The 26196-nt window shown below is 45.8% G+C and overlaps 1 protein-coding gene across 1 annotated transcript; it reads right to left on the bottom strand.

Annotated features, from left to right (window-relative positions):
* Nucleotides 1-7227: 7227 nt before the first annotated feature.
* Nucleotides 7228-22158, bottom strand: ndufa4l2a (NDUFA4 mitochondrial complex associated like 2a). Its single transcript, XM_006629261.3, has 4 exons — nucleotides 21927-22158; nucleotides 15625-15713; nucleotides 12797-12857; nucleotides 7228-7876 (listed from the first exon to the last, which is right to left on the bottom strand). The coding sequence occupies exons 1-4, from the start codon at nucleotides 21966-21968 to the stop codon at nucleotides 7820-7822; spliced, it is 249 nt and encodes an 82-aa protein (XP_006629324.1). The 5' UTR covers nucleotides 21969-22158; the 3' UTR covers nucleotides 7228-7819.
* Between the last annotated feature and the right edge of the window lie 4038 nt (nucleotides 22159-26196).

Genomic DNA, 26196 nt, shown 5'->3' with positions numbered 1-26196 from the left:
AGCCTGGGATCTTTCTATACGGAGTTTGCATGTCCACCCCCCCGTCCCATGTGGACACTCTCCAGATGCAGTGTTTTTTTTCCCCGATGTCCAAAGACATGGTGTCCAGGGTAATTGAGGTCTTCGTTCTTCCCCAAGTGTGTAGCCCCCTAGTATACTATTACTCATATGTATCTGTGAATTAGCCTTGCTTTTCCACTGTGTGCATCGTGCTGTGACAGAACCTCTCTGGGCTTTACTGGGATCTTACTGTGCTTAACTGCTTTATTCACGTCTTGGCTGAAGTCACAGGAAGCTTTTCCCCAGGTTGTGTCGTTAACAACCCCATGAGCATCACAAGCAGCTACAGTATGTTACCAGCTCTCTGTCTTTCAGCAGAAGACCGATAAGGCCAGTGCTGTACATTTTCTGTGTTAATTTTACAATGATATATGTTCCACTAAACAGCAGTCTGAAGTGGTGGTGTCTTCACGAGATCCCCGTTTTAGTAAATCTTATGAATTGTGCTTTGGTGGCAGGATAGTTTTTAGAATTATTTGCATGGTTATTTTAGATATCTTGGTTGTTTTTATTGTACACCCCATATATCTCTATTCTTTTCTGAATAAGACTGAAAGGGCTTGTTCAACTGTAGGCAAAATAAACGCAGACCTATATTCCCATTTATCAGCTGATGGAGTGCAGGACTGTAACAATAGTTAAACAGGTTTTGGGATTAGGGATCAGCACAACCTATAAACTCTTCCTTAGGGCCTGATGGGACAAAGACCCCAGAGACAGGGATGTGTTGGGTTTCGTGATCAGTGTTTTCAGTGCTTTTAACTGGGAAATGGTTAAAAACCGGGAAACGGGTTCGGCCCAAGGCATGTTTAAGAGGATGTCATGTCACAAAAAAAAACAAAAAACACAGAGCATTATGTATAACAGTGGTCTTCAGCCCTGCTCCTGGAGATCCCCACTCCAGTTTTACAGGTCACCTGTTTCTAAGGTTTAAGAAAGCCTGTGTGTTATTGATGACTTAAGCTTGGTATCTGTTCAGTTAGGGGAACTTCAAGTCTGGAGGGAAATTGGGATTTGATCTCAAATTATCTTTAAACTACTCAATTTAAAATCACCTGCTTAATTGATCAGGATGAAAGTGTTGCGAGAACTTGGAGATTAAATGGTGGTCTTGAAGCCCTGCAGGAGTGCAGGGTTTAGATCCCTGATGTGTACTGGTTTCGTCAGTGCTGTTCCCATGCTGTCAGGATATATCCAGTCCTTTTTAAGTGCTGTTTAACGAGCAGGCAATTTGTTGTGCGACTTTATGGATTGTTATTCGTCTCGCGCGGACGTCGCGGGCTCTTTGTCTTAATGATGAACACGAAGGCTGGTCGCACAGCCGATCCATCTTGGCGAGCAGTAATGGGGATTTCAAGTCAAGGAAGGCCGAGCACAGACGGGATTGGTTGGAAAGTCTGGTTTATTAAGTTAGGCACTGTCGATTTGTTCTCGTTGTTATCGGCGTTAAATATGCTTAAGCAAAGAAGCATTCATAAATCTTCATGATACTGGGATTAGCCTGACGTTTACATGCAGAGAGGGACAGAAAAAAATATCTCAGCAGCCATATCACCCTGCAACTCACAACTGGCAACCCACTGAAGCTAAGCAGGTATGAGCCTGGTCAGTACCTGGATGGGAGACCTCCTGGGAAAAACTAAGGTTGCTGCTGGAAGAGGTGTTAGTGGGCCCAGCAGGGGGCGCTCACCCTGTGGTCCATGTGGGTCCTAATGCCCCAGTATAGTGACGGGGACACTATACTGTAAACAGGCGCCGTCCTTCGGATGAGACGTAAAACCGAGGTCCTGACTCTCTGTGGTCATTAAAAATCCCAGGGCGCTTCTCGAAAAGAGTAGGGGTGTAACCCCGGTGTCCTGGCCAAATTTCCAATTGGCCCTTACTTATCATGGCCTCCTAATAATCCCCCTCTATGAATTGGCTACATTACTCTGCTCTCCTTCCCACTGATCGCTGGTGTGTGGTGAGCGTTCTGGCGCACTATGGCTGCCGTCGCATCATCCAGGTGGATGCTGCACATTGGTGGTGGTGGAGGGGAGTCCCCATTACCTGTAAAGCGCTTTGAGTGGAGTGTCCAGAAAAGCGCTATATAAGTGTAAGCAATTATTATTATTATTATTATTATCTTGAATTCTACGAGCGCCTCCTTAGTCGCTGTGGCTGATTTCTAGATTTGTCATTTCACACTGTGTGTGTGGGTACAGTAACCCCACCTCTCTGTGTGCCTCCTCACTGCCACCACCCAAAAACCAGCCATCGGAGCACTCCTGGGTCTCCACACAGCTTTTGTGCTCACAGTGTTGACGCCAGCCTTCCCTGTGAGCATCTGCGTCTGGCCCTGCGTTGTGCTCTGGGCCGAGCTGTATCAGGTGTTGATGTGTTTGCGTCTGCTCCACTTTGTGGTTTGTTGGAGCTGCTCTTTTTTCACTGCGTCAGGAGCGACCTGTTTTAAAGGCGCTATACACGAAGATGTATAAATATTTAAAAAAACCTTCGGCAGCTGTACACACAGACTACCAAATAGTTCATCTCGCTGCTGCACGCAGGAGTCTTTCCTGGGTGGAACATTTTTATTTGCTTAGCAGATGGCCTAAACCAGGTAAGTGTGTCTGTGTTTAATGTAATTGCCCTGTCGTGTTCAACGTCAAAAGGTTTAATGGTGCAGCTCTTGAACAAAAAAATCGAGGCTTTGTTAAAATGGGATCTCGGCAGGGTTAAATTGACCTAATTATGCCATCGGGTGTCCTGTTTGCTGAGAGAACGGAAAGGAGAGGGTCACGTGGCCTCATCCACTCGGGGAGATGAAAGAGAGCAGAGCACTCTTATCTCTCTGGATCTGCGGCCCCACACCCCAAGCCTAATCAGCCTCCACGCTCTCTACTGGAGCTGAATTCAATTAGTTTGCTATTTAGTTAGTTTGTACGGCTCCCTGCTTCTCCACATCTCCCCTCAGAGCTCCCAGCTTCCTGAAAATACAGTAGCACCCAGTGCCACTGGCACTGCCCCGGCTCCTGTATTTCCTAGAGAAATCCCTAGGAGGATCCGCCGGTGAATCTGTCTCCAAGATATACTGTACTTCCTGTAGAGCTTTTTGACCTCCACAGTGAAATTTTAAGAAGAAACCAACAGCAGTTCTTCTTTCCCCAAGTGCTCTTAACTGGCATCAGTCCTCCTCATGTACAGTGTGTGCGCAGCCCTGCGGTGAAAGAAGGGGCTGTCTTGACAACGAGTTGGGGCAGCTGGGGCAAAACGCCAATACAGAGAGAACAGAATCTGGGAACCTGCGCATGGCCTGATGCAGATGCTTGCTCTGACGGGCTGATATGTGCACCATGAGTGGAAACACGTTTCGTTCAATTTTAGTAGTGAACAGTTTTTGACTGATATGCTGTCCAGGGTGTATTCCTGACTTGTGCCCTACTCTTGCTCTCTGGAATAGGCGCGTTGCCACTAGTGGTGGAACCTGGCGATCCTGCGGCCCCAGTGCAAACATTTTAGGGTCCTCCCTCCTCTTTCCAGAGGAGCCGTGGTAGCTCAGACGGCAAGGGCGTCTGGCTCCTGACTGGATGGTCCCGGGTTTGATCCCAGGTAGGAGCAAGTGATGTAGCTTGCTCGAATTCCTTCCAGATGTCTCCCAGGTCCACTCAGCCTGCTTTTTAATTGAGGCTGGCTGGCTGGAGCATGATGCTGACCACATCGCCTCCACCTCCAGTGTCGGATGGTTAAGAAAATGGTGGCCCTCGCCCCCCATGAGCCTTTATACCCCGAAAATGGACCTACGTACCTCCTCTTTCCATGACATCACATGCATGCAGCACCATGATAAAATAGCTTACTCTTACATTTGAAATTCATCCCACAAGCCTCACGCTCCTCAAAGTCATCTACAGGTCTTTGTAGAGTCCTCTGACATGATATACCACTTAATTTGTCACTCTGTTATATTTTTAGTAAAATGTCCTCTGTAGGTTGGATGAACATCACCTGACTGTAATTCACTGCCCATGGTGCTGCTGTAGAGAATTCCTGATCATCGCTCTGTCAGCGTTGCATCATTTCCTCCCTGGTCTCTATGGGAGTGCTGCATGTTTACTCCCAGAGCTCCACGGGAACGCAAGCTGTGAGCTGCAGTGGATTCTGGTTTATGCGTAACTGGCTGTGGTCGAAGCAAAAAATATCTCTGTTTTAGCCAGAGTGGCATGGTAGGACAGTATTTAGCAATTGGTGCCTCGCAGGGCTGGGGCCCTGGGTTCAATTTCTTGGGTACTACTGTATGTGTGTGGAGCTTGCATGTTTCCTCTGGGTGCTCCGATTTCCTCCCATGGTCCAAAGACATGCTGGTGGGTTAATGGGCTTCTGGGAAGACTGGCCCTGGGGTGAGTGTTTGTGTTTGCCCTGCAATGGACTGGCACGCTGTGTGCCAGTCGCTTGCCGAGATAGGCTCTGGCTCCACCGCAGCCCTGAATGAGAAAAAAGTGGTGAGAAGACCCACTTCTAACAAGAAAAATGTTTAACTCACTGTCTGTGTTCCTGAGAGATAAATGTGGGCCTGTACTTACACTGCAAGCAGGCAGGGGTTTGTATGGTCTATAGCTCCGTCAAATGTTTTGCCTTCCCAGGAATCGGAGGCTTGCCAATGCTGGAGGGATGGTTATTGTTATTTAAACAATCGCAGACGATGAATACTCTTTCCGCGTCCCTCAATCAGGTGAGACGCTAGGAGCGGCTGATTCCTGTAATTTGCCTGTATGGGATCTGTAATGAAGGGAGCGCTGTATTCCTGTGGAGGGTACATTTGCGCAGGTGGAATGTGATCTCGCATAAAAGCTAATGGGAAAGGGGGGCGTCTGCACCCCCCGGTATTAATGAGCGTTCCTGTCCTTCTCCGCCGCCTGCAATTACACTTTATAAGATGTGTCGGTCTCCCTGATTGCTTGTTGCCTCGTCCCTGGTCCTCTCAGATTGCACCTGATTTGTGCCGGCGCGGCCTTGAAATTGCCTCTCGCGGTGGGGGGGGGCAGGTTTATGACGGACGATTGTGGAGGAATCCTTCAAATTGCAATGATGAATAAATATCCTTCTGATCACTGGAGTAAAGCGCGGCGTCGTTAAATGGGCAGCACTCCTGCTGAGTCCTTACCAGGCTGTCGTCTATGCCTTATTAAAGGAAGCGTGATGAATTTCTTTCTACAGACGAGCGTGGTTCTCCGAGGGCGCAGGGAGAGCCGCACAACGATTCCAGGATGGCGGGCGTCGAACTGGGCAGCGCAGAGACGGCTTTGCGATGAAAGCCAGCCCGAGAGATGTCGCTTCCTCCCCCGAAGAATACTAACAGAGGGGCAGATGATGTTGGAAGTCATCAACACAAGCCATATCCCTCAAGGAAACGGGGGTCCGCGGTATCTCGTGTCAGCATGTCTTACAGGCAGCTGGGCCCTTCTGAATGATCAGGAATAGGGGGGACGAGAGGTCAACAGAATCTAGTTCACTGCATCACAGCAGCCCCCTTTTCCAAAATCCTTCTCCCACGCTGGTTGCGACAGGCATTCTAGTTCTGTTTTTGCTCTGTGTTGACTCAGCTACCACACTGCCAGTCCCTCTTAAAAATGATGGCCTGGATCTGTCCATCCCATCTTAAAGCCCCCTCCCACATACCCCCATGTAAATCTTACGGGTAGGGTTTTTTGAGAGCAGTGTCACCCCCAAGACTCCCCAGATTACACAATGCTTCTGTGGTCCCTTGGCACATCAGTCTCAGTGATGCACAGGTCTGTGCTGTGTCAGTCTGGCACACCGTGGCAGTAATATACTGTAGTACTATATCTGTATGACATATGATAGCATTAAAATGTGGTATTATATCCATCTGACACCATTGCAGTAATATATAGTATTATATCTGTCTGATAAAATATGGGGATAGTACGAAATCCATCAATTTCCTGACCGATTCATTCCATTCTGGGTCTCAGGGGAGCTGGAGCCTATCCCAACAAGCACAAGGTACACCCTGACTGGTACACCAGTCCATCACACGGCAGACAGACACACAAACACAGACGCGCACACACTCACCCCAGGGCCATTCTTCCCAGAAGCCTGCCAGTATGTCTTCAGACTGTGGGTGGAAACCGGAGCACCCAGAGGAGACCCATGTGAGTACACAAACTCCATGCAGATAGCACCCAAGATCTTGATGCCTGTAGTATTATGTAATTGATCTGCTTGTTTAGATTTTTAATCTTACTTGTCTCTTTGGTCAGCCATGAGTGTCAGAAATACCCCCACTTCAGTATTTCAGTACTGTTTCCAATAACTTCAGTGCACACATGGTACACACAGCTTCTCTTCAACTTGCTGTCCGTAGCATGAGTCTCACTGAATCAGACACACCCATAGTGGGAGTGACATTGAATCAGACACACCCATAGTGGGGGTGACATTGAATCAGACACACCCATAGTGGGAGTGACATTGAATCAGACACACCCATAGTGGGAGTGACATTGAATCAGACACACCCATAGTGGGGGTGACATTGAATCAGACACACCCATAGTGGGGGTGACATTGAATCAGACACACCCATAGTGGGAGTGACATTGAATCAGACACCCATAGTGGGAGTGGCATTGAATCAGACACACCCACAGTGGGGTGGCATTGAATCAGTCATGTCTATTAAGGGTGTGGCACTGAGTCTGACAGGCCCATAGTGGGAGTGATGCTGAAACAGACACACCCATGATGGGAGTGACACTGAATCAAACACACGCATAGTAGTAGTGACACTGAATCATCATGCCCATAGTGGGAGTGGCACTTAGACACATCCACAATTCACATTTTTCCTTCTGCATTTCAGGCAGCACACCTAAATGAGGGCAGCTCTGAAACTCAGAAATTGGTTCTGGTTTGATAATTACAAATTCTGGGTGACATTTTAAGAGCTGAAAGCCTGTGATTCAGAGTAGGAGAAAAAACAAGACGCAGTGTTCCTCCAGGACTGTGGCTGAACACTGCACTAAATTATCTGTTGGCCTTTTGATTGCTACGTCAGTCATTGGCCAAAATTAATGAGGTCAGTGGTGGAGGATGATTCTAGCTTTGTATTTGCAGACCAGGCAGTAAGTAAGTGTATAAAAACAGGAGGCCAACAAGAAGAAATCTTGCAAATAAAAAATTTATTAAAGCATTTACACTCTCTTTAATACTATGAAGAGGGTTTGGGAAGTTCTGAGCCTGGTCTAGAAAAACAAATCCCAAGGCACCGTTGTGGGTTCTACTTATGGTCCATTTAGAGTCTTTTTAGAGAAAGCCAAAATCCCAAACAAACTACCTTGATTTTCCTTGATTTCTTTGTTTATACTTTGTCTTTTGCCAGTTAATCATTACAGATGAAAAAATCAGGCAATGGATTTGTGACACTGGAGAAAACATTTGCTATGTGCCCATAAACCCACTTTGCTTTACAAGTTTAACATTGTACCCTGGGGTACTCATGGAGCACCTGATTCTACAGCAGTCACTGGTGCTTCCTTCGGTGCGAAGCTCAGGACTTCTCAGACCACGCTGGCATTACTATTACTATTATTAGACTCTACAATGTTAATGTTATTTGGGCTCTATGCTACTCGGGGCTGGACACTTTGCATTAGATTAAGGCATAGAGAAGCTGGGAGCTTCTCTTCATGTGAAGGCTAAGTGACAGAGGTGCCATGGTGACCGGGAAGGCCCTCGTGAGTTGCCGTGGAAACCTTCAGAATTCAGGCCCGTCCTTCTTCAGGTTTTTGTAGTCTGTGGTGACGGCCATGAACTGGTCAGAAGAGGAAAGAGAGGAGAGTTGTTGGCAAAACAGCATACTGGGCGGCAGCACGTTTACGCATCCTTTTAATCCCTTTGTCCCATTCCTGAGTTCCTTAATGATCAAGGGCTGAAATTCACACCTGACTGCCTGAGACAGGAGAATGAATTAGGACAACTCTGCTTCATGTGATGTGAACGAAGAGACTAAGCACAGAACTGTAGCCCTCTCTTGGAGCACAGGTTGAGTTCTGTGGCTAAGATGCCAGGGGTTCATTCCTGGTCATGTTACTAGCCAGCTGTGACCAGGATGCCACCCAGTGTGCTGTCACTCAATTGTGTGAATTCTACACTCTCCGGGATAGGTTTGGAATTAGTAGGGCAGGAAACCCTGGGCTCACACAATGATGACTCCTGTTGCTTGCTGAGCACTAGCAGGCTTACTTTGACAGTAGTGAGAGTTGTGCTTCTCTTCCAGTTGGGCTCCTGTCAGGCACCACTGGGGCTTATAGACCAGTTCCCTGTCCCACGTATTGGGAGTGGTAGTGTCCCATGCATACTTGCATGCTTTCGTTTCACTGCTTGAAGGACACACCCCTTTTTAAGGCTTTTTAAAGCCATGGGATTCTGATGGCCAATCATAGGCCAGGAGGGATCGTGCCAAGCTGAAGGCTTTTCCCTCATTGCCCAAATCCAAAATGGATGACCGCACTGACCTCTCCACAGCCAATCAGGTGGCTGAGTGGGAGGGCTCCAACCTATGGAGCTTGCTGCGCCTCAGGTGAAGAGTGGCTCTGTGAGTGGGCTTCTCAAAAGGGGTAAAACCACGCTTCAGTCCCTCCCTAATGAGTACAGGGGAAGGTGCTGGAAAGCCAAAAATTGTTGCCAGTTTTCAAAACAACATGATTCTCTCTTTTGCATATTACATCTACCAGTGTGCGTTTTAATATGGCTGAGCTTCATTATATTACAAGACTGGGTTTTCAATAGCGTCCACTAGCATGTTCCTGCAAGATTTACCTCTGTGGACTCCAAGCAACACCAACGTTTTGTAATGCAGTCGTTAATAGGGGCTGTATCATTAGCAGAATCATTGGAATCAAATCCTTTGTCCCTTCTAATTAAAGCTCTGAGCACGCCGGCAAACTTATTAGCTGTGCCCAACACATCACACACCGATAAAAGCCTTTATCATTAGCAGTGTAATTTTAAATGCACTTTGTAAATCATATGTATCAAGTCCTATTAATTGGCTTAATTTTCTACATCTCTAAATGTCCTTTCTTTCTTTTTGCCACGGGTTGCATCATGAATATTCAATCACTTTATTTTGTCAGGTCATTAACTTTTTTTTAACTAGATACAATTATAGCTTGTTCATACAATATAATCTACCGACCATAAATGGCATCAAACTGGGAAAAAAAAAAGACTTTTCTTTTTATTTTGTGTCTTTTGTTTCCTCTAGTCTGCAGAGGCTCTGATCACTGGCTACTAGGTTCATCTTCCAGAGTAGATGTTTTGGGGTTTGTATATGATCATTTTTTGTTTTTAACTTTATAGTACTCCCATCTGTCACACACCTCCAGAGACAATTTCTGCCTGGAATGATGTCCACTTACACATTTTGTAATAACTTTGTAAGTATAGACAGAAAGAGGCCTGGATCAAAGATTAAAATCCAGAGTACCACAATTTAGCTTCTGGGTAATACTTTACTGCAAGCCCCAATGTCTTAAATGTATTCAGACACAAAGTATTTTTCTCTAGTGCTCACAAGAAATACACATTAAGTCACACTGTGTTCCTGATTTACTCAAACTCCCTCTTGTTGGAAGCTGACAAGCCAGGTTTCCTTTCTTCTGTGGCCCAAAGATCACAGAGGGAGGCTGAATGAATATGGACAGGTCTTCATTTCTCTCTCCCCTTTCACTACATATCTAATATGATCCTATTTTTAGGTTTCTCAGTCTGCACATAAGTTCCGACTTATTAGATGATTCTGCATCTACTAGTTTGTAATCAACTAAAGCGCCTGCATTTTTTTTTAATATATACCCAAACAATCTGGAATCAGTGATGGATGAGACTGTTGCAGCCTCTTGGGAGAGAATGACACTCCTCCAATGTGCCTACCAGCCCAAGACATTCGCCTTTTCACACCCTGCAAGCTCCACTGAGCCTGCTGGGAGAGTGTGCACCGATTGGAGGAGCAGCACATCTCTCGCTGACATCACTGCAAGCCTGCAGCTGCCTGACAAATCACTGGAATTGCTGCTACCCAGGCTGCAGTTGGTCAGTGATGACTTGAACTCACAATGTCTGGCCTCTGGAGCTCAACCAGCTACCTGCATAAGAGCTTTGACTGTTTTCCTTAAAAACCCCTTTAAATGACTGCTTTAATGGGTTTGAGGAGGGTAACATGCATGTGAGTTTTTATTGTGACCCAAAGGACTGAAGCATTTCCTACTGATAACACAGCATGCTCTCAATTGCCTGGCAGGACTAAAGGGGGCGCTGTTAACCCTGCTCGAGACCAACTCACTGCTCGCTCAAAAACCAAAAGCACTAAATTAACGCATATTCAAAGCCATTCAGCAGAAGCCCTGATGCAGGTCCCTAGGCATGGCCAGAAGGCTGATTATGTGTTTAATTAACTGAATCACAAATGAATGTTTTTTTCCTTCATGGTGGGGCAGACACTAGTGCTCCTCTGGGCACACAGTTCATCCAGAATGCCATGCTACATGCCTGTGCAAGCCGGCTGCCACTTCTAGCTGCCTCCTGCAAGGGTTCCTACCCTGGACACGTTTCAGAGTGGATGCCATGATGCAGGGGAATGTGATTACGTTTCGCCTGAAACAAACAGAGCAACAGCTTGTTCGTGAGAGGGCTTGTGTTTGAGGACACCGTTCCAGGAATACCAATGTGCTCGTCCCCAGACAGACTGCAGGTTACTCTGGGGCACCAGGGCACTGCGCCCACTTCCTCCCGAGTCCTCTGGTTTTGTCCCAGCCGTGGTCTAGTTTACATAACTGGTCTAATTAATTAACTGCATAATTGGAATACTTCTAGAACACTACGAGTTAACTGCACCTTTTAATGAAGTAAATGTATTGTGGAATCAAGGTGGAAGAGACCTTAAGAAAAATCCTAAATATGTCTCATTTAGAAAATAATTAGGCTAGTTGTTTAATTAACAGCTCAGGTTGGAACAAAAGCCTGAAGACATTCGGGTCTCCAGGAACTGAGTTTGAGACTGTTGGTCTTCCAAATCTCCTTAGTGCTTGGACAGATTATCATTACTGTAGGGGAAATGGCTGTCGGACCTTGAAAGGAATTTATTTTGAGTTTTTTTTCCTCTCCTCCCTAGCTTCTTTAGGATTCCATAGAGCTCTCATGGAATCTAGTTTGCATATGTCATGTTCAGCTTAGACATCTTCCCAGCCATGACAGAATACAAGTTTTGCTTTCAGCTGTGATTTTTTTCCCCTTCCATATTTAGTTTTATTTTATTTTTTTTTCATCTGATAAGCTTGCTGTCATTCCCCTTTCTCTCTTTCCCAACTGTTGTTGTTATTATTATTTCAGACCGGGTTGGAATTTTTATATCCGACCTTTGAGCACCCCTGAGAATTAAACATGCAGTGTGGCGACCTTTTGTCAGGTGCAATCTTCATATAGAAACATGAGCTCGGCTTCGCAGGCACCTTCCTCTCCTGCTGTGTGTCTGCAATACAGATTAACAGCACGACTCTTTTCCTCTCTGTTCCTGGGAGTGGCTGACCCTGTTCCTGGAGACTCCCAGACCAGCCAGATTCCAGCTTGGACCTTGGATGCCTTAAGGATGCATCTTCAAGAAACTTTCATCAGCATTACTAACGTATTGGCAACCTCGGTCAAGTTAATATTCTCTAAGATCATTTTTGGATGATGTATAAATATGAAAATAGCCCTCTTAGAGAAAAAGGGCTGTAGAGAAGCAGCCTTTTGCACAAGCAGAGTTCGTATGAACTGGGAAGCCTGTATCAGTTTTTTAATACAGGCTGAACAAGCTGAGTGACTTTCTAAGCTCCTTCATCAATTTACAGTTTAGTGTCTTGATACAATCATTTTTCTCCATGTCCAAGGCTGACTGAATGATCCCTACAAATCCCTCAACAGTGGATTAAGGACCACGGGGCCTCAAGTGCAAATTAAGAAGAGATGGGTCTATGATGGAAAATGCTTGGCGGTTCTTTGCACGGAATTAGAGGGATTTGGAAGAAACTGCCCAGCAATGACATGGAACCTAACATTTCAGGATCCTTCCAAGAAGTGGCTGGCTGCGATTCTGGGATGTGTGTAGCCTCAGTTGGCTGCCTACACATCAAAAGGCTAAGACAGGCCTGATGGCTTCCTCTCATACAGTCTCATATAGTGTTGAACAGACAACCCTACAAGGGGACTCGGCTCAAGTATTCGAAATCCTCAAAGGCTTTGGCAAAGTCAACCAGGCAAACTTCTTCAAAATGAACAGTGTGACGTGAACGAGGGGGGACAAGTGGAGACTATTTGGAAGTGCATTTAAAACTGAGAACAGGCTGTAGGTAAAGGATGGTGGGAGTGTGGAACAAGTAGCTCTGCCATATTGTCGACGCCAGTACCCTGGCTTCATTCAAGAAACAGGTGGGTGAGACCCTCCGTTCAATTGGCTACTAACTGCCAAGCAGGTTGAATGTGCTCTTGTATGTGACTGTTCTCACGTCCCTTCTTGTGAAACTTTTTGTTTCTGTCCTAGGAGATCCGGATTGCTGAGGGCCCCCCTACTGGCTGGGCTGTTCTGAACAGCGTCTTGTGCGTCGATGGAAACGAGAGGGGGGGCGGCCCCAGAGCCGCTCACAGACCATCAGAGAAGCACAGAGGGAGAGAGGAGGGGCTGAAATGACTTTACCTTGTACTGGTAGGAAGGGCTGAGCTTGTTCCAGGGCTCTGGGTTGTTCTTCCTGTTCCAGCTGCCGTCGCGAAGCCGGCCCAGGTAAAAATCACATCAAAAAAAGAGAAAGCTTCTGGTTGACAAAGGGAAAGCACTGCGTGACCTGAGAGGAGATCGCCAGCTGTGTGCGGCAGCAGCTCACACACTCTTAAACAACACGGAGCCCGGCAGAAGTCAGGCGCCAGTACTGTCGCACTTGTACTTGTACGCCAACTACTGTTAATTGCAATAGGGTGGGAAAATTAGTCACAATAAGTAGTAAAAATAAATAGCAAAATAATTGGGGCAAATCAAAATCAACTTGAATATCCTCTAGGGTTGTAAAGAAGGCCAGGAGCATGATGGAATGTGTGCCTCACCCCCTCCATTGTGAATTCACACTACACCCATCTGGGAGACGCCAGAAATCTTTCATCTCTACTGCAGTGTCTCGCTCAAGCAATGCAAAGTAACTCTCTTATCTCGTGTATGTCACGACTATAGTCCCCCCTCCTTAAGGGTGCTCCAGCCCTTTCACTAAAGACTTCATTCTCTGCACCTGTTTCCCATTCCCTGCCCACCTTAAAAGCCAGGCGCTGACGCTCTTCCGGGCTCTGCTCTGATTTCCATATCGTGCGAGTCCGGGACCAGGAAGCGCCTGGTCCCGTTAAGGTTTTAACCTCGGTTCCCGTTCCTGTTCCCCGTCCGCCGGTTCTGACCCGGCCTTCGTGGTTTTTAATTCCTTCCTCTGATGGATCTCCTGGTTTTGGACTTACCCTTGCGTTTTGGATTTTCCCTAAGGATTACTCTCGGATTGTTCGCCTCGGCCACACCTCCCCCGTGCACCAGCGCACCTTGGACACGCCCCCTGTCTTCTGCCCCGTATTCCTGCATGACGTTTCCCCAGTGTTTCCCCACTTCGTCGGATTGTGTCGTCCGCATAGGGTCCGGAAAGAACTGTTCGTTACAGTGTACAGTCTTCACTGTTGGTCATGGCTGTTGTGTTGTTGCATTGGACTGGACCATAAGGCAGATTTCCCCCAGAGGAACAAAAAAGGTTTTAATTGAATGCGTCTTTGATACAGCCTCGCCCATAGCAGGGCACAGAGCAAATATAAACCCCTACAGGTTCACTTCCTGGCTGTCCAATGTGCGATGACGCTTCCAGCACTTTGCCCCAATCCATAATGAACAAATTAGGATGGGCTACCTCCCCACTGCCTGCCCAGGAGTGTAAAACTGGGCCTTTTTCAATTTCAATTTCAAGTTTCAAACATGCAACGTAAAAGAAAGAAAACCCCAATGATATGGTATTTGAACAGCAATGCCTTTTCCAGGAGAGAACTGACTCAGTGAAGACGTCAGGTACTGTGCTACTGACTTCAGTGTAACAAGATTCTGTTGTGATAGCAGAGGGCGTTTGATAAATGAGATAATACTAGACAAAAGCTCCGTCCCAAGTCCAGCTCCTTCCAGAAAGAGCTGCATAACGGCCCAAATAAGAAGAGGAAATGACTTGACTTTCAAGAGGAGACTGACTAAACGAATTTATTACTGTGCCGTTGTTTAACATCGGCTGATCGATTTGGCCCCAGCTGCCAAAGTCTATTGAACTTGGCAAGACAGGCATCGCTCACTGTGGACTCTATTAAATCAGACCACTTATTTGACCATATCAATGCGAGCAGACTGCTAAAGTGGCTGCGATGGTGAGGAAAAAAAATTGCTCCACTGTTAATTGTTTTTTTTTCCAATATACTTAGTGTGCAGTTTCTTTAGGGTGTCCTGGGTTTCTGGTGCTATGGCAGAAAATGTCATCTAACAATAAATTAATTTAACGATAAGAAAATCTTTTAAAATGATAGATTACTGAACAATTATGAGCCAATTAATGGTCGTTAAGTGAAGAGTAAGAATGAAAACCTGCCAGTATAGCCACCTGTCAGGACCAGGACTGGAGAAGCTGTTCATAAAACAATTGTCATTGCTTTCATACCAAAGGATACAGTATATCTGCTCAAATGCATGCAAATGAATTGAGTTCCTGTAGCATGCTTGTGTCAAACTGTATCACACAACCAGCTGACAGGAGTTATAGAGAAATTCAGTGCAACAACATTTCCATACCTGTAGCTTCTGAGTAAGAAAGACATCCAGTTAGACATTTAAGCTGAAATGTTTCTTAATAAGGCAGCATGGTGGCGCAATGGTTAGAATTGTTATCTTGCGGTGCTGGGGTCCTGGTTTCAATTTCTAACATGTGCTGCTCTCTGTGTGGAGTTTGTATGTTCTCCCCATGTTTGTGGGAGTTTCCTCCTGCAGTCCAAAGATATACTAGTAGCTTAACTGGCTTCTCGGAAAATCAGTTTTTATATAAGTGTGTGTCCGATTGTCTGCCCTGCGATGGCGTCCCATTCAGGGTGTACCCTGCCTTACGCCTGTTGCTTGCCATAATACGCACATGCTGCCTTCCAAACCTGAAATGGATAAAGTGCTTGGAAAAAGTGCTTAGGGGGTGGATGGATGTTTCTTGACATTTTATCTGGACATCTCTGTCTGAGCCATGCTAGCACACCTCTTAGAGAACAGTTTACCTTTCCTGCATAGGATAAAGACCCCACAGTTCCATCCCCTTTGGTCAAAATCCTCACCGGAAGAATATTTGCCATAGTTAATCATAGGAAAACAAAATTGGAGATTCAGTGTTTTGTAACTAGAACCACCAAAAGACCCTGTAGCAGTTGTCAGGACACGCCCACATTTCTCACCCAGAATGTGATTGGCTGAGAGGAGTTGGGAACTCTCACCTGACGTGGGGGTGGAAGATGGCAAGGCGGAGCAGGTAGAGGGAGGCCCCACCCATCCCTAGGCCAATGAAGAAGAACAGAGGGATGAGCTAGAGGAAAGAGAAAAGAGGGTGGGAGTGAGACATCATACGGAACAATACCAATACAACAGGTAGTACATATGTAGTACAACCAACGAGATCTTTCTTTCTACCCGTGTAAAACTACTTCAGGAAAATAAAGTCTAAAGGCTACTCTGTAGGGGTGTCTAGGAAGACAATTCCTGAAGTCCAGTTTTCAAAATCAATAGGTTTATTGTCCTTTCTTTTAACCCTTTACCATCCAACAAGCTTCATCACAGAGAGTGGTGTTGCCCTTCACTACTGAACGCAAGCACATTGCTCTCACTGTGAAGCGCACCTGCCTGCCTACAACTGGAAAAACTGCTTTGAAAGTCTTAGCCCAGCCGTGTGTCCCACAGAGTGAATTTTTCAGGAACTGTTAGCGTTTCCGGGACTCTGTTTGCCCCAGGTGGGAGGTTTCTTCCTGTGCTCACAGCTTTCCTCCTGTCCTGTCTGCGTGTCGTGGTTGTTGTTCTTGAACGCAGCAGTCCAGGCAGGCTGGTGGAGAGGACGTGGACCGTTTTTGGGAGGTGGTGGAGGGGGGGTTGTGGGATGGGGGGGGCAGCTCTTTGGCATTCTGCGCCAGCCGGCTCCTGCGTGCGCGCTGCCCGTCAGCCGGAGTGACAGGATCAAAGCGAGAGCAGGAGAGATCCGGAGTCATTCAGGGAGCGGAAGGGGGAGGAGGGGGGGCATTACAATAGAAATGCATATTAAGGATGAGCCCAGGAATTTTAATCCAGTGAGACGTCAGGCAGCGATCCTTTTTTCTTTCTTCTCTGGGCCTCACACAACCTGTAACAATCCGGAGCTAGGATCTGGTCCGATCAAGGGAGTGCGGATTTGTCTGGTACCAAGGGGCGCTTGTGTCCGTGGCTCCAGCTCCCATAATCCCAGTCCTCAGGAGCAGCCTCCATCTCCTGGTTTGTGCTCCCAGCAGGCTCTCCGTGTCAGTGCTGCCCCCCAGATTCAGGGATCCCCAGTCCGGCTCCCCGAAAGCTGGTATCCTGCAGGTTTTCCTGCGCAAAGACCACCATCTAGTCTCCAGTTTTAGCAAGGAGAAAAATGTGTTTTTTTGCAAGGCCCCAGCTGAGGAAATGGTGACAAAAGGTCAAGAGACGAACCAAAAAAATATGGGTACGCAACAAAAAATATCCCATCAGTTTACACTGAAAGACGCTGAGATCCTTATATTATAGTTGTATGTTGGCGTTCTGAATGTTTCGACAGAGTCTGGGTAAAATGTCTTCAGTCACATAGTGAAATTACAGCTGGGCTGCCGGTTATGAAGGACTTGTAGCGTTCGGTCATCACATCGCTGTTTATTTAAGAGGGTATCATCAGGTTCATCTGTCTTTTTCTTGCACAGATCTCTTGTTGGGGGGAGAATGCTATTCTCATGCGTGCTGCATTCTTGGTATGTGTACAACATATAAACCAACTTGGCTGTGAGTTAAGACTCACGTTGCAGATGTGGGTCAGAGCTGTGTTAGATCTACCCGTGTCAAAACTTCCCTCAATCATGGTGCCAATTGGTAATTCTATACATGTGCTCACCCGGTCAATTTCTCCGGAAACCACCGACTGGCTTTGGCCTGAGACAACTGCTGTTCATTATAACATGTTCTGCACTGTTCGTTATCATTATTCCTGCTGCTCGTTTGATTGATTGCTATTTGCACCTAAGCACTCCAGTAAAAATTCTGTACTCAAAGCTCACATCCAGGAAGGGCACGGGGGAAGGAAATTGGTGTTATATGCTGTAGATCCAATTCTTTCTCATGTTACAGCCCACTGCATTCTTTCACTGAGAAGAAAAGTCAGGCTTCACACTGTAAACCAGATATAGAGCTCAGTATAATGTGATGAATGCACACTTTAGGATATTCCTGAGGATGTTAGAAGGATATTAGAAGGGAACTAACTTCCTGTTGTTATTTCTAATAACCACTGACGACCTTAAGACCGGGCACATGGCCAGTGTTGGGGACTACAGTACCTAATGAGAGGGAATGGAGTGTAATTAGAGAGAGATTCGTGGGGGAAAATGTAGCTGTAACAGGTTAAGCATTTTGTCTGGGTGAAACAGCAAGCACTAGGGAGTCCAGAATGTGCCAAAGCAAACTTAACATGTAAGAAACCAATTAACAAAAAGAGATTTGGTTGCAAAACTTCAGTATAGGCGGGCATGTTGGCACAGTGGTTAGCATTGCCGATGCACAGTGCCTGGGCCCCGGGTCCAATACCAGAGTACTATCTGTGTGGAGTTTGCATGTTTTCTCTGCATTTGTGTGGGTTTTCCCCAGGTACTCCAGTTTCCTCCCACAGTCCAAAGACATACTGGTACAGTAGGTTAATTGGCTTCTGGAGCAATTGGCTCTGGTGTGAGTGCCTGTGTCTGCGTGCCCTGTGATGGACTGGTGTCCCGTCCAGGGTGTACCCTGCCTTGTGCCTGTTGCTTGCTGGGACAGGTTCCGGCTCCCTATCAAACCTCTTCTGGATTAAGTGGTTAGAAAACAGCCGGCTGGATGCAATACAGTTTTCGATGTTACAAGAACACTGAAACATTTATTACCAGGCTGTTTTTCTTTCTGTATTAGGCCAGTGTTATCTCGGGGAACAGCTGGGATTACAGAGAAAGGCTGCGAGTGTTGCTGCTTTTCCCGTTCCGTTTCTTCTCCAGTCTGAGTACTGAACACCGCTTGGCACCTGGGCACCAGTGACAGTTTATGAGCCTTTTTTGTGGAGCTGCAGTTATCTTCTCGTTAAGCTTTCCTTTCTCTGTTCCCCGTGACGTCCTCTCTTCCGCGATGATCTGACAAAGAGTCCCCACCAGCTGCTTACCCAGTTGTGCTGAAAACTGTCACTTGACGGGGAAGAATTTTGTTTACCTAACGCTGAGGGAAAAGGATTCGCAGGCGAGCGGGAAACAAGTGTTACCGGCGGTTTGGCAATTTACACCTCCGGTTGGAAAGCGAGAAATAAACGCCCTGTAGGTATCTGCGAGGAGGCGCTGCGCTCGCCAGACTGTGACCACCACCGTGAACTGGCGTGGCTTTAATAAAGAAGCGGCAGGGGTGGTGGTGTGTCTGGTACTGTATATTGTTGATAGTACGTGAGCGTGTAACGTAGAAGCTGTGCACTGTGGAGCGATGAAATGCGGACATTACCGAGCAAGTTGGAGAAGTCGCGTCAGACTGTGTACTGTGTAGCGAGTCTGCGCCACGGCACAGGCACGGGTCTCCCGGTGTGGCTGAGAGAGCCCCTGTCGAGGGAGTGGCGTAGGGCGTGCTCCCGACCCGGGAGAAACCGGGATGTCATCCTGGCAAAGACCAGGAGCCAGCTGTCCCCATCGCACACCAGCGGCGAGTCCCTCATGACCCTATTAGCATGCGCTCTTCATTTCATTACCAAGCTGTGCGAGTTTTTCCTATTACGTATTTTAAAAGGACTAGCTGGCATCATAACCCGCCCTTCATGTAAGGTGACACGAAATCAGGCGAAATGGATCGGGCCGCGACGGAACAGCGCCGGCCTCACGCTCGTGCTTTCGGTTCGGCTCCCCCGCCTGTTTGGTTGATACGAATCCGGATGCGACCGTGTCTTGTTTTCGGCTCCGAGGGCGCTTCCTCGTCTATCAGCTGATGTCTCTGGCGGCTCTGGCTGGCTGTCGGTGATGCCGGGGCTGCCTGCCAGTGGTGGTTCCTAACCCACAGCCAGCCTGTGCATCATGCATTCCTGTGGCACAGCACTGTGATGCCGGCTCTACACTGTTTAATAAATGCTTCATTGACATTACTGGGGCCAAAATATCCCAGAAAGCAGTGCGGCATCCTTTCACTGGCTGTGAGCACAGAACAGGGAACTGGGTCACAACTGAAGGAAAGTTGCCCACATTTAAAAAAACCATACTGTGATTCTGGGAAAAGAGTCCCTTCAGAAAGATTCAGTATCTCTCTCTAGGTTTTTGTCTTGACAAACCCTTCCCGGAGAGCGGCTGAAGCATGCAGGATTACCTTTACCTTGGCCTCTTTTGAATGAGCCTGCTAAGGTAAGAGTTTGAACATTAAGTGAACCATGTTTATTTCTGTACTCTTCAATAGCAAAGTTGCCACATTTCTGGGTAAAAGGTTTCTGATGCCAGTTTTAATTGTCCAAAAGCTTGAGACGTCTTGCACTAAATGTAACTTGTATCGCTGAAACTACTAGGATTTAAAATCCCATCCAGATACTAGATAACTCATCAGCACGTTTTGCATGTACAGTACAACAGATAGAAATCATAACATTGACTGGGAGGAAGACATCAAACGTCCTCTTTCATTGGCAGTCGATATTCTGGATGTCTTGGCATGAGAGGCATTCCCTTGAGGCACTGGAAATTCTGGTCCCAATATGGTGACCACTCAAACTGTGCTGTAGGGGACGCCATCCTTCAAATTACATATTGAATTGAGGTTCTGGGCACTTGGTCATTAAAGATCCCATGGCACTGTGTGCAGGTGTAGGCGGATTAAAGTCAGCGGACTCGTACAATCTGACTGCCCTGAAGTTCCCCCTTAATTCTACCGGTGCAGCAATTTCTCAGTCTTCTCTGATCTGCAGTGCAGTGGGGGTGCTGTGTGTCCCCCCCTTTTGGGTGCTCTACTTCAGTGGAGTTTGAAGTAGGTCCTTTCCCATATGTTAAGTACATTGGGATGAGAAACACTATACAAATCTAATGTCGTGTGCTAGTTGTACAAACAGCACCCAATCACTAGAAGCCAATAAAGAGCAGTCTGTTGCTTGACTCTGGATTAACTACTTGAATAGTCATAAAAACACCAAAACGTTAGTCTGTAAAAAGTCACAACAATTTTGCATCTTAGTTAACAAACTAACGATGATGTGTATTGTTTCACTGAAAGGTTTAAGAAAACCCATTTTTGACATCACTCATTGTAACTGACACTCATTGCTGTTTTCAGTGGATTGTAGTGAAATATTTATGGGGAATTCACATGCATTCAATGACTCTGTTATGTGAGCACTTCTTGTTCATTGAATCAGACTGCTAATGCATATCGTGCCTACTATAATAAATTGGGATGTGCAGCATTTTGTTTTTTAATTTACACAGATGGACATACAGTACCAGAAAGAAAAACACTTATCTGAGCACCAGCATTGGCTACTGTTTCCCCAGCTTAACTGACAACACATAAATGAACAGAGAGGTGTATTGTTACTCTGAGAAATTGTTACTCTGGACCTAGAAAAAATCATTTCTTAGTGCCAGTTTAGGGCTAGCTTTCTAAATTAAACCTCCGTTAAATTAAATTAAACCTCCATTTTATTCACATTTATTTCACTTTATCCACAATGCCTTAAGTGAGGTTTCAATGGTAGTTTTTTTTAGTTTTAGTTTGTTGTATACTTGCGTGTTTTTGCAGATGAAAATGTGCAGATATTTTGTACTGTACTCATCAATAACAATCACTCTAAATAATGGCAAAGATTTCAAGACGAATTGAAACACACACTGCACGTAAATTATTTTGATTAATATGGAAAACATAAACTATTGCTCCACAGGAAAGCAAAGTACCCTGTTCCCAGAGGACTCCCTAAACAGGAAAGAATCCTGTCTTAATAAACTCCAGTTTAGGATCAAGGTTAGCTTTCTGCTTAAACTATATCTTCAATATCATTCATTTGACATTATCCACAATTCCTTAAGAAGGAATTTAATGGTAACGTAGCTATATCATCACACTTGTTTTGCAGATGGAAAATTGCAGACATTGGACATTTCTGTAAGATTTGTTTCTTAATAAGGTTTGGTTTGGAGTTAAGGTCAGCTTTCCAATTACAGTACATGACAACTCTGACGAGGTTTTTCCACATTATTCACAAAACCTCCAAAAGGATTTTAATAGTAACTTGTCATTTGTTCACTTCTATGACAGATCAATATTTCGGATGCAGTTTGTACTCTTCCCATTAATAGCAATTTCTCCAAATTATGAACAAAATATTTGTATCTGAATCTAAATCCAGACTACACGAAAAATATGCTGAAGTCTCAAGTAGAAAACGCCACCAAATGACTCAAAATGTAATTAAACATAAATTGTAAAAGTTTTTCTGATCCTAAAGCCTGGAATTCGAATACTGAACAACAACGACAACAACAAACAACAATAATAATAATATTACACTTACACCGGGATTCTTCTTGGCTTGTCGAACTAATAAACGAATCATAGTTTTATTTTACTTTTTTTAATCCTGTCTTGTTCAATCCAGTATTTTGTCCGGTATTTCAGACTCGGGTTTCTGTTTTGTTTGATGTTTTTCGAGAGTGAGGCTAAAATGTAAGACACGATCCTATGGTAAAAGGGGAACTTCTCGGAGCAGGTTCGACGTGAGGAGAATCTTTATTTGATCTGAAACCTGTTGCGCGAAAAGCCGCATAAGTAGCCGGAGGGGGCGCTGTTATCTTCTACCGCCTCCGATCAACATCTGGGTTTCCTCCGGTGGCTGGAGCTCCGCACGTACTGCATGGAAAAGAGGCGGATTGAGCAGAACTGAAGATTTTAGAAAGGAAACAGTCTGCGGTGGTACATCTACCGTCCAACAGCAGCTCCTTTGGAACACATGTATGCCAAGTGTGTTCGAGACGGGGAGTTCGAATAAGCGTGTTTTCTAGATAGATACTTTATTGATCCCGTGAGGGAGATTGCAGTGCAACAGCAGCTTAACACAGACATCACAGTCACAGTGTAACGAATGATACAATAATTATAATAGTACAATACATACAATACAATCAGTACAGTGAGGGGTGCACTAAAAGAGTTACGCACAGTCCGGACACACAAAGAACAAACTAGAACAGAACAGTACGCAGAAAAATCGTATCACACATAGGAATATAAATATAGATGTAAATATAGATATGTATTGCACAGGTCCCTGGCATATATTGCACAAAAAACGGTTGTAGACGGGAAAAGAAAAAGAAAGAGAACAGATGTAGCAGTAGATGTGTAGATGCGTTCAGTCCAGAAACAGGTCACTGTCAATGGTGCCTCTGCCCAGACGCAAGGTGGATGCGTTGTACAGTCTTATGGCAGAAGGCAAGAATGACCTCCTGTAGCGCTCCCTGTCGCACCGTGGATGAATCAGTCTATTGCTGAATGTGCTCTTCTACAGTATAATATGGAATCGCCTTGAGAACATTAATCTCAAGGCTTCTATAGAAATAGTTTCCTTCAGCTGAGTGGGTCTTTTCTACAGTATGTGCACCTATAGATCATATAAAGGCTATACCCGTACCTAGTGATTCTCATGTTCTCTAGACCTAGAAACGCAAACTCCCGTCTCGGCCTCTTCTGCAACAGAAGCCCTCTGTGTTCCACACAATGGGGGTAAACAGTTGTCACAAAGCTCTGCCTTCTCTGAAGAATGCTAGACCACTCCATGCGAACGAAAATAAAAGCGGCTCCTGAAATTCAAGCCCGCGTGCGGCAATTATGCTCAATTAGCCAGCGTCCTTGAAATCCCTTGTTGATTTTTTTGCATTTCTTCAATTACAGCTCACCCCTTTCACAAAAAGTAGGTCATGGGTCCTGAAATGTTTGGGTGCCTTCCTGCTACAATAGTGTGAATTTGTATTACTATTAAACAATTTTATTACTCTGCCTATTTATTCGGTACAACTCCGTGGTATGTGTCTGTGGTTAAATATTATAATACACTGTCGTCATGCGGAATATTAAGCCTTTGTTATGGGAAAAGAGGGATAAGACAAAGTTTACAGCACAGGCCAGAGCAGTTCATGAAATTCCATCTTCATCTATAAAAAAAAAACCGGCGACTGACGTTTTCTTTTCCCCGGCCCTTACAGCGCCTGAGCAGTTCCCATAACTTCTTCACCCGGGGGCTCCGAGCTGGAGCGAGCCAAAGTAAACAAGCGGGGGTCCCCCAGGAGCCTGCGCACTGCGAGCGGCTGGGGGCGGGGCCGGGGGGGCGGGGCCAGGGGCGAGCTGGGCGGGGGCGTTGATGACAGATGAGGTCAGTCGTTTTAAGATAATTGGAGAAGCTGGTCTTATCCGTCAGGACAGGTTGTCCTCCAGCCGAAACACACTTCGGCTTGTCATCACGGTGGCTTCGCATCTTCTTCTAAAGTCCCGGAGCTGCCAAGAAGGTTTCTGAGAAAGATTTAAAACACTTGACTCATTGCAGGTGGCATGTTGGCACAGGGGTTAGCATCACTGCCCCGTAGCACTGGGACCCTGGGTTCATTTCTGGATCTGGAGTGCTGTCTGTGTGGAGTTTATATGTTGCTCTAATTTCCCCCCACAGTCCAAAGACGGGCTGGTAGGTTAATTGGCTCCTGGGAGAGCTGGCCCTGGTGTGAGTGTGTGTCGGTGTCTGCGTGCCCTGTGATGAACTGGTGTCCTGTCCGGGGTGTACCCTGCCTTGCGCCTGTTGCTTGCCGGGATAGACTGAGACCTCTGTGACCCTGAATTGGACGATGCGGTTAGAAAGTGGACGGATGGATAAATGGTTTAAGTTAAAACTGTTTCCTCCGAGAAACGACTGGATGAGATCCTTGGATGAATTAGCCAGAAAAGAACAAACGAGCTGGATGGGCGGAATGGCATACCTGGGACACCCTCAGTTCCCCTGCCCAGAACGATCCAGAGCTCTTACTTCCGCTGGGAAAAGGGGGCTTTCACAACCTTACATGAAGGTGACCCTGTTAGGATCCACGCAATGTTGATTTAGTTCAAGACGTTCTCTTTACACGCACATATCTATGTATGCATTACTTTAATGCTTTTAACTGCCATTTCTTTTTTTATTTTATTGAGCAGGGACAGCGCATGGCTCTTTAGCTTGAAAGCTAATTCACATCTGTAGCCTCTGGGCAGGACACAGCCAACAAGGTGCAAGACATGGGCATAAAAATATCAAGACCTAGCTTATGATGAATAGAAAGTGGATCCTTAGAATGGTAAAGTGCACAAAAATAATGGGATGTTAAATTAATGAATATGTCGAAGTTTGCAAGAGTTACAACAGAAGACAATTGCTTACAAAGATCAATGGCATGCTGTTAATCATTTATGGAGACATCAGAAGATTAAGGATTACAAGACTGATTTGCTTTACGCCATTATTTCACATTGGCTCCATGACTTCACTTTAACTGCATGCCCGTAGATTCTGTCTGCTGCGGGGTGCCAAACGCACCTGATGCAGTTCTCCTTCTGGGGTTGAAACGGGGCTGTGGGATCCCCAAAACTACCCGGTTTCAACCTGTGCCAAGGGTGTCAGGCTGAGCAGTGACTCCGCCAACTAGAGATCTATTCCTGCTGGATTTGGCTGTTTACCTGCCAGATAGTACCTCCAGCGCAACTGCAACTAACTCCAACTGCACAACATCAACAGCGTGCCATGCATTGTGTAATCACACCGATCCGATTGCTTCGGGGATCAAAGAACTGTACTGCTGCTGTGATCTAGCGCAGCTCCATTTATGTTTAAAGAGCAGCTGCTGTTCAGCACTGTCAGTATCAGGCACTTCACCTACGCAAACGGCAGCTCGAGTCAAAACGTGCATTAATTCGGATAACTTCAGATCACTACGTTCCTTTGCAACAATCTGTTTTCTGTTGTTTTGCAAGTCCGCGGTACACAAGTACACTGCAGCTGCTGCTAATTACAGATTTTTATAATTGAAGTGCTAACACAAGACTTTGCAGCGGAGACACATTTTCACAGTTTGCAAAAATGGTGCTAGAAAGTTGCCTAAGACTCTGCGCAAGTCTTTTTGCACGCCTTGTTGACTTCAAGAGGAGTGTAAAAGTGGGACGTAATTTGCTCTGATGACACTGTTTGCCAAAACAAATGTGACTGGAATAGTTTAACTGTGAAGTAGCCCACTTTTACTGTAAACTCCGATGAAAACAAGGAATCGGCATGAAGGCCTTAATAAAATATTCTCGTCAACAACCTTTCAGCTCAGGTGTGTGCAAATTCACAATTTTCACCTCCAAGCAGAAATATGCAGTGCTAGGCACAGCGTGAAAGTAAACACATTCACGGATTCGGGTTTTGCAGACCATTGCATAACAGGCTACAGAAACAGATCTGGGATCTATTTGGATGAATTTAATTCTGCTGGTTTTTTTTTACGCGTCACAAATTAGAATGCTTTACCAAGGCTATTGTATTGAACCGCTTTCAAAACCAGAACTCTCTTCTCTGAGTCAAAACAAACAAATTAACCCAAATCTTGGCAAAAACTAACAATTTAAGGCATTGCATGGAGCTGATTATGAATGTAGCCGATAGCATGATTTGTGCTCTGCAAAAAATAATAGTTTGTAAATAGAGATGATCCAATTTAAGATGCTAGTTCCTTAGAACAAGGATTGGTCTCTTAGGAAAAGGAAACAGAAGCTGTGCTTGCGTTCTTTAT

The sequence above is a fragment of the Lepisosteus oculatus genome, chromosome 1, assembly GCF_040954835.1.
Source record: "Lepisosteus oculatus isolate fLepOcu1 chromosome 1, fLepOcu1.hap2, whole genome shotgun sequence".
Lineage (NCBI taxonomy): Eukaryota > Metazoa > Chordata > Actinopteri > Semionotiformes > Lepisosteidae > Lepisosteus > Lepisosteus oculatus.
This window is presented reverse-complemented; position numbering and strand designations above follow the sequence as displayed.